Source organism: Salvelinus sp. IW2-2015, linkage group LG19 (genome assembly GCF_002910315.2).
Source record: "Salvelinus sp. IW2-2015 linkage group LG19, ASM291031v2, whole genome shotgun sequence".
Taxonomy (NCBI): domain Eukaryota; kingdom Metazoa; phylum Chordata; class Actinopteri; order Salmoniformes; family Salmonidae; genus Salvelinus; species Salvelinus sp. IW2-2015.
In genome coordinates this window covers 26,478,801-26,487,918 of record NC_036859.1, presented here as the reverse complement: position 1 = coordinate 26,487,918, position 9,118 = coordinate 26,478,801, and the positions used below count along the sequence as shown (strand labels likewise).

The following is a 9,118-nucleotide window of genomic DNA, read 5'->3' as shown; positions in this document are numbered from 1 at the left end:
GACGAGTGCTCCCCCTTGGGTTTTCTCAACCTTCCACCCTCCTGCCCTTACCTCCTCCGTTTACAACCCTCATCAGTCTCCTATCCTCTCTCCTACCACCACCACCTTCCTACACTCCTTCCTCATGCATCACTACCCCGCTCCTCTCCTCAACCTCACCCTCTAACCTTTCATCATGACAGGCAGAAATCGTGGTACCAATCCCTCTGGGGTTTGACTAAAGCCTCAGTGATTTCCCTGAGTTAGCCCATGAATGCAGCCCCCAGACAGAGCCTAGTGGCTTGTGCTTAGAGCTCCATACGAGTCTTATCAGGGACAGATGGGCAGACAGACTGACGGGCAGCACAGACAGACGGGGCAGAGAGTCCGACAGACAGACAGGAAGAGAGACAGACGAGACACAGACAGGCAGACAGCAGTGACAAACAAAAATTGAAAATTGCCTGATGGCAACCCAATGTGAACAAGGCTGTCAGCGCTAAAGAACATAGGGAGATTAGGTCTTGTTGTGTGCGTGTGTGTCTATCCTGCCAGTTTGCAGGTGGTGTGTTTCAGTGGTGTGTGGTGTGTGTTGTGTGTGTGTGTTGTGTTGGTGTGTGTGTGTGGTGTGTGGTGTGTGTGTTGTGTGGCGTGTGTGTAGTGTGTGTAGGTGTAGGTGTAGGTGTGTGTATGGTTTGTGCGTAGGCTTCGTTTCGTCCCAGGGTGTGTAGGGCTGTGTGTGTATGCTAGACACGCCTTCCTGGCATATCCTCATCTAGACACGCCTTCCTGGCATATCCTCACTCTTCTTGTATCTATCTAGACACACCTAGACACGCCTTGGCAGTTGGCACAAGATATACCAAGGTGAAATAATCTCTGGCTGACTTCCAACAAGATGAACCGTCTGCTGGCAGAGTATAAACTATCTGTTATATTATATCATATGAATCTATCATTACCCAGCTGAAGAGGCTGTCTGGTCACAGTGCTCATCAATCTGTAGCTCTTCGGGGAGGGGGGGGGGCTGGCCCATAGAAAAGCAGTAAATCTGAGGCCGTAGTTTCTCGTCCTCACTTACCTGGAACAATATTAGCTTTCAGCGACGCCGACGGTATGCCAAAGCTGCAGATATGAATCAACACAGGCTGACAAATGGCTCGGGACTGGTGCCAGGTCTATTTGTCTGTGGGGTGTCAGGGAGGGTTAGGGAGAGAGAGGGGAGAGGGGGGAAGTAGAGAGAAGGGGGGGTACCCGTCATTCTCTGAGAGAGGCTAAATAAAAGAGGAAGAGAAGAGAAATGGAGATAATTATTCAGGCTTCCTCTCAAGGTGTGTTGATGAGCATGTCTGCTCTGCATTTGAAGCCTCTCTCAGTCTGTAGCTTATTAACCACATTGTTATTTTGGGAGCTCTTGAGGATGGCTGCTTTGTAGACACACGTTTTGAATTGGCTGTTGAAGGTGGTATTCATTTGTTGATTTGTTTAGTACTAAGGTGAGCCGATTGGATATAAATGCCATGTCAAGAGTTGTCCCTGAGACCCAATTGGTGTCTCTGGTTTTGTGTGTTGAGTGTATTGTCTCTGGCCAGGCTATCAGGGTGTCAGTGCTCTGATAGTGTTTCTAAAGGAAACACGTGAGTGAAAATGGCCTGGCTGGCTGTGGAGAGCCCTCTACATTGATGATGGATCAGATATAGAGATAAATGGACAGAAGCTCGGCCTGAGCACACAAACAAAAACCACATGCGCGGACGAGCAACAACGGGCAGACACAACAACTGGCAAAGGCAGACACACCAACACACACACACAACCACTACACAGCACAAACCCAACACACACGCACCACACACACACACACACACAGACAACCATGACAGCAAAACAAAGCAAAACCATGAGATGATGCATGGCCCAGCAACTAGAGCCGGGGCCGGGAGCTATGAGCGTGCGGAGCAAGGCTGAAGCTATGGTCCAGAGGAGCTAGCTCGAGGCGGACAGTAGGAGGCCGGCAAGAAGGATGGCCGAGTGATGGGGGAGTCTAAGCCAAGAGCACTTGTATGAGGCGTAGGTATCGCCGGACGCCATGGGCTGGCACTGCCTCAACTTCCACTCAATCGAGAGAAATGAACCTTTGTTCTCGTTCAACTCGGTTTTTGAAACAGGAAAGGAGTGTGAAATGAGAGATAAATCTAGCAAGGTCTTTTCATTTGCTGTCATCAAGTGTTTTGATATTCTGTGACAAACTGCAGGGTCGTTTCCGAAGTAAATCAGCAAAAGTGTCCTTCATGGCTCAACTCACCATGGAAGGAACTGAGAATGTATGGAACTGTCTTTCTGCGTGTTATTGAATAACTGACTTAGTTCTTCTTCATGCGTCTCGTCGATCCGACTGGTGAAATCTCTCATCTTTCTGCTCTCTCGTCTCTCTCTCGTTCTTCGTCTGCTTCTGTGGGTCTGCTGGTCTTGTCTCTCGCGTCTTTTCTTCTGCCTCTCTATCTCTTCTTTGTCTCTCTCTTCTCTCTCGCTCTCTCTTCTCTCTCTCTCCTCTTCTCCTCTCTCTTCTCTTCTCTTCGATCGTAGAAACGTTGATGGACACTCGGGTGGCTACTGCTGAGCTAGGCTGGACTGCCTATCCTGCATCTGGGGTGAGTAATAATAACAGGACTACAGACAGACAGACAGCACCATAAATAGACAGTGGTAGAAAGATGTGTCTGTACTGTCACTAGCTACCTTCTTTGTAGTCTGTCTGTTGGACCCACTCTGGTATTAGTGATGGGAGAAAAAAAATCGCTACAATTCCATATCGGGATATTATTTTTGCGCTAGTTGGCTGTACCTGCACCAAAACTCCAGTATTTTTCCTTCATAGCTTGTCCTCCATCTTCTTTTTAAATAGGGAGCCAATTTGTTTTCAGGACTTATTTCCATGACTGATCACAACTCGTTTTGTCATGGCTCTGTCTTGTCCCTCTGCAGCAGACATATGGTGAACAATATGTTTGGAACAACGAATTGCATTTAAATCACAGTATCGAATCGCARTACATATGGAATCGTATGAGATTTCGCAATACATATCGTATCGGCAGCGAAGTATCGCAATAATTTCGTATATTGAGGTCCCTAGCAATTCCCAGCCCTATCTGGTATGGGCAATGGTAATGCAAGAAGAATAACGTTCTGTACACACAGTATATTTTTCTCCATAGCCCAATGAGCCAATCAATGTCATCCTCAACACGTACAGGTACAGATGGCCTAATGTATGTCCAGACAGACAGACAGACATAGAACTACATTAGCCACTGTGATCCCCATTACAGTGTTATTATCTCCCCATCCTCATTCATAATGACTTCAAGACGTAATGGCTGCAGAGCCATGAGAAAACATCAAAAATAATGTCCCGATATGTAACTGTATAGATTTCCCCCCATCACTACTGTCTAACATGAACAGGCTCTTTGGCACTTTGAGGGGTTTTACACACACATCCCAAGGAGTTTCACGCCACATAGAACACAATAGTGGAACAGTGGCCAGGCTGACACACACACACACACACACACCCCGTCTTCAAGCTGAGACACTGACAATGGATGGGAAGTCCTCCTGAATGAGCGAGTGGCTTGCTAAAGGTAGGCCATGATGTACTGAGGACTGAGGACTGAGCTGGACTGAGACTTGGTTGAGCCGAGGGTGTGTATGTGTGTGTGTTTGTGCATGTGCMCATGCGCTTGTGTGTGAGGGACTCAACACAACACACAAGGAACAGAAAGGATTTAAAAGGACAGACAGAGTTTGTAGTAGTCTCATTCTGTACTGTTTTGCGGTCTCGAGAGCAGACTTAAATGTCGACAAACATTCTTCATTGTTTCATTTCCTAAAGAACCTGATGACAGCTGTCCAAAAATCATGTTGTTAATTTAAAATGAGACGGTACTACAAAAGAAATCCAATGATTTATTTATATATATACACTAGTATATATATACACTAAATGACTGACAGGGGGCGCTGTGTTGAAGACACCGTGCCTCAATCCACCATGCCTCCCTACCATTGTAAAAAGATATATTGGAAGCTATAGAAATGCATTTATTAATGTCTACACTCATTTGTGCCACATTTATTATATTGTAGACACCTTACTCCATACTTTTAAATGATATTATCTGAGCTATGCATACAAATAAAACAACACAAATATCTTTTTTTCCCCTTGAAGTATCATTTCTAGACATGACTAATGTTACTGTCCCCACTACAACTAAGAAATACTTAAATACATGTACTTTTGTCCTTGAAACATGTCATTGAAATACTGTAGTAAACCCATTAATTCCTAAGGAGGACTGTTCCTACTTGGGAGTACCAATATGGCCAACCAGTGGCTTCAAAGCCTCTCATTGGCCAATACATAGCATCAGCAATCCAGGGTTTATATATTTAATTGAAAAAACTCATTATCACAGATGAAGGCAGATAAAACAATTCCGACCTGGTAACGTGACGGTTTTGTACTTCCTTGCTGACTGTGAACATACAACTGTGACAGAATATGACAGAGAAATGGACTTATTCAGCAATTATTTTCCTCGGTCTTGAGCCATACAAACAGGCTGTTAAGTGTTCAACCTGGTGCATGTACAGTTCTAGCAAGGACTTCTGTCAAACACACTGGTAGAGTAGACAGAACACTGTCCTCCTCACAGCCTGACAGCCGTTACAGAGAGCTATGCATGATGTTCCCATGTGGCTCAGTTGGTAGAGCATGGCGCTTGCAACGCCAGGGTTGTGGGTTCATTCCCCACGGGGGGACCAGGATGAATATGTATGAACTTTCCAATTTGTAAGTCGCTCTGGATAAGAGCGTCTGCTAAATGACTTAAATGTAAAATGTAAAAATGTTGATGTCAGGTTGCATCAGTACTACATCAGTACTACATCAATACTACATCAGTACTACATCAGTACTACATCAATACTACATCAGTACTACATCAGTACTACATTGAGTGGAGCTCTCGCCACTAGTGAGTTTCAACACACACACACACACACACACTTCCTATCAGAGGCATGAACTACTATGGTTCTTCTGTAGGATAGTGGGGTACTGTATGATGTAGAGGAGGAGTTATCCCTAGGCACTGAACTAAGGTCCATTTTCTGTTTCCCCCTAATGGTTCAAACTAGCATAAGCTGATCCTAGATCTGGGTCTAAGGCCAACGTCTACCTGGAGGGTATGAAGCTTGTCGTTTTTTAAGACATTTGAAGACAGGCAATTAGACTATTGCTGAAAAGTGAGAGGAGACGGCTGGTGTTTTTAGTAAAGACTTAAGTAGTCGCTCTGTTGGGATTTTCATTGAGGCTTGTTAAGTAAGACAGTAAAGGAGTTATTGTCTCTTGTTCACAGTTGTTTTTAAGTATCTCTAGCTGTAAGGTTCAGGGATTGATTGCTGCAGGGAGAATACATTCTTACTACCAGAACAACTCTGCATTCTTGACCGTGCTTGCCGTAGACTGAGATGAGAGAGGAGAAGACGAGAGAGAGACGAGATCGAGAGAAGAGAGAGCAGGACGAGAAAGAGAGAGAGCACGAAGAGAGAGACGAGAAGAGAGAGACGAGAGAGAGAGCGAGACGAGAGAGACCGGAGAAGAGAGAGAGAGAGAGAAGAGCAGAGAGACGCTGAGGAGAGACGACAGACGCAGACGACGAGAGAGACGCAGAGCAGAGCAGAGAGGAGGAGAGAGAGGAGACCGAGACGAGGAGAGAGAGAGAGAGACATCAGACGAGAGAGACGAGAGAGAAAGAGGAGACAGAGAGAGACGGAGCGAGGAGAGAGAAGAGAGCAGAGAGAGCAAGGAGAGAGTAGACGAGAGAGAGACGAAGATGAGAGAGAGACGAGAGAGAGCAAAGAGAGAGAGCGAGATCGCGGGGGAGGGGGGCTGGCTGCTGGCGTGACAGATAAGCTCAAAGGCAATGGATACTAGTACTATTCTGACGAGAATGAGCTCAATCCAGCCACATGAGCATGTAACACACACACACCACAACACCACACACACACACACACACACACACACACCACCCACACCACACACACACACACCACACACACACACACACACACCACACAAACACCAACTCAGTATTAATCAGACAAGGTTGGTTGGGATTAAGTTTTGTTTGGACCATTTCTTAAAGGATATATTTCCAGAGGGCGTAAAAGGGAGAGTTTATGGTGATGTCAGGACATTCAGGAGCCAGCAGTACACCCCAAGGCTGGAAAACACTGCCAGCATAGATGTTCGAAGTGCCTAGTTGAGACCTTGTTTGTGTGTCATATGTGTTCTTGCCGTACCTGAAACAATAACATAGAGAGCATGAAGTGTATAACAACAGGAGGCCAAAATATTAACTTGGCATACAGCACAATAGTACCATGTCTTATTAAAGGTATGTAAGTCATGGAGTTAGAAGCTTCCATCTGATATTAGTGACCGTCTGTAATGAATACAGCGAGTTTGCATGTGGCGATTCCATCCTGCTCCCCAGGACAGACTGACTGTGTCCCAAACAGCACCCTATTCCCTTTACGGCCGCACTTCTTTTGACACAGACAGTTTATGTTCGCGTTAGTGTGTTGTTGCTTGTAAGTGGCCAACCCTGGCCTCTCTGTTTCTCCTGCTTCCTGACCCAATAACACAGAGACTGACAGGCTTGTTTTGTGTGTGTGCTGTGTGGTCGTGTGTGTGTGTGTGTGCTGTGTGTGTGTGTGAGGTGGTGTCGTGTGGTGTGTGTGGTGTGTGTGTGTGTGCTGTGTAGTGTGGTGTGGCTGTGTGTGCTCGTGTGTCTGCTGTTGTTGTGTGTGTGTGTGTGTCAGTAAGGGTACACTGTCCCTTCTCCTCCAGCAACATATCAAAGCTGCAGGTTAAAGTTAAATCTAGAGCTCTTGGTCTTCCTCTATCGTAATCGCTACCTTTCCACCTCAGTATCCAAACACTAACCCTGATATCAAGATCACCATCCTACCCCTGCTAGCACCATTCGGCCATCCAGATTTGCCACCAATTGCTCCCTTATAGGACACATCAACTGCACTCTATACTCCTCTGTAAACTGGTCATCTCTCTATACCCGTCGCAAGACCCACTGGTTGATGCTTATTTATAAAACCCTCTTAGGCCTCACTCCCCCTATCTGAGATATCTACTGCAGCCCTCATCCTCCACATACAACACCCACTCTGCCAGTCACACTCTGTTAAAGGTCCCCAAAGCACACACATCCCTGGTTCGCTCATCTTTTCAGTTCACTGCAGCTAGCGACTGGTACGAGCTGTAACAAACACTCAAACTGGACAGTTTTATCTCAATCTCTTCATTCAAAGACTAAATCATGGACACTCTTACTGACAGTTGTGGCTGCTTTGTGTGATGTATTGTCTCTACCTTCTTGCCCTTTGTGCAGTTGTCTGTGCCCAATCATGTTTGTACCATGTTTTTGTGCTGCTACCATGTTGTGTTGCTACCATGTTGTTGTCATGTTGTGTTGCTGCCATGTTGTTGTCATGTTGTGTTGCTGCCTTGCTATGTTGTTGTCTTAAGTCTCTCTTTATGTAGTATTGTCTCTCTTGTCGTGATGTGTGTTTTGTCCTATATTTATATATGTTTATTTCTTTTTTAATCCCAGGCCCCTGTTCCACCAGGAGGCCTTTTGGTAGGCCGTCATTGTAAATAACTATGTGTTCTTAACTGACTTGCCTAGTTAACTAAAGGTTCAGTAAAAACAGACATTAAAAAGAGGTTAACAATGAAAATGGCAGTGTTTTGAAGATGTTAGCTACTATGGTATAACCATGACATGTCAGTTGACCTCATGTAGACATACACACTCACACACATATGACATATACATTATGTTGACATCTATATGAAGTAGACAAGCAGAAAGGACCCACAAGCCAAGCGGATGTCTACACCTTCTATTCACAGCATAATGACTCATATACACAAACATACATGGTCTTTGCCTCTTACTCACTACACTCTCCACTCATCCTCACTCACTGAAGCCTCACTCACTCGCCCACACTCAAAACTCACTCACTTCACTCACTCACTCACTCACTCACCCATCCCTAACTAGCTCATACTCACCACAACTTCACTCAAGCTCACTTCACTCAGCACTCACCCTTCCACTCACTCACTCACGTCACTCACTCATCCTCTCACGCATCCTCACTGCGAGCCTCACTCACTCTCACATTCACTCACCTCATCTCTCACTCCACACTCAGTCAACATCACCTTAGCTCTCTCTCTTTATTTCATTCTTTCTTTCTTCTCACTCTCTTGTCTCCAGCACCACACGGGGACACACACAAGCGCACATTGCGCACATGTGCACGACACGCGCCACGAGCACGCAAACGCACACACACGAACCACACACACATACACAAATACAACACCACATGGCTCCCGCACAAGAGCTGCTCTGTAATGGATTGAAATTAAATTATGGTGTCCACAAAGAACGAGGGCCTTTTTGACCTCTACCCTTACAGCCATGCAAGCCGCCAGGGGCAGGGCTCAGACAGAACAGAGACCACTCACTACACTTGGCCAGTGAGTCTGGCAGAACTGCCCGCTCCTACAGATAGAGGACAGGCGGAGGCAGGGGAGGAAACGGGGAGGAGGGGAGGGGTATGAATGCTAGAATAGAAACAGAAGGAAAAGAGAGAGGCGACGAGGTGCGGGGACGGGAGTTGGAGGGTTTTTTTCAAGAGAGGCAGTTGCTTGGGATTAGGAGAAACCTTATACCAGTGGAACAAAATGGGAAAAATGAGAGGTGGGCAAAGAAAAGAGGGAAGGAGTGAGAGGAGGGGTGGCTTTCAGTAGAGGGGGCGAAGGGGGCGTGTAGGATTTAGGGGACCTGGAGTGAATAGAGAGAAAAGACATTAAAAGAGGTTGCATTGTGTGAAACGGTGGAAACAAGTAGGGTGGCTGTGTAATTGGTTGAGTTGTTTGCGATGTGAAATTGAGAGTCTGGGTTAACTCATGTGACTCCAACGGGTCAGAGATTTGGAAACACGAGCTGTAGGGTGCGCAAAACAT

General features: G+C 46.1%; 1 protein-coding gene across 2 annotated transcripts in view; it reads left to right on the top strand.

The window, feature by feature from the left end:
• LOC111979445 (ephrin type-B receptor 1) overlaps nt 1-9,118 on the top strand; it is a 482,851-nt gene that overhangs the window by 175,015 nt on the left and 298,718 nt on the right. For both annotated transcript variants that reach the window (XM_024009990.2, XM_024009989.2), the window contains exon 2: nt 2,566-2,630. In XM_024009990.2, coding sequence (XP_023865758.1) covers nt 2,566-2,630 — 65 coding nt within the window. The remainder of the gene's footprint in view (nt 1-2,565; nt 2,631-9,118) is intronic.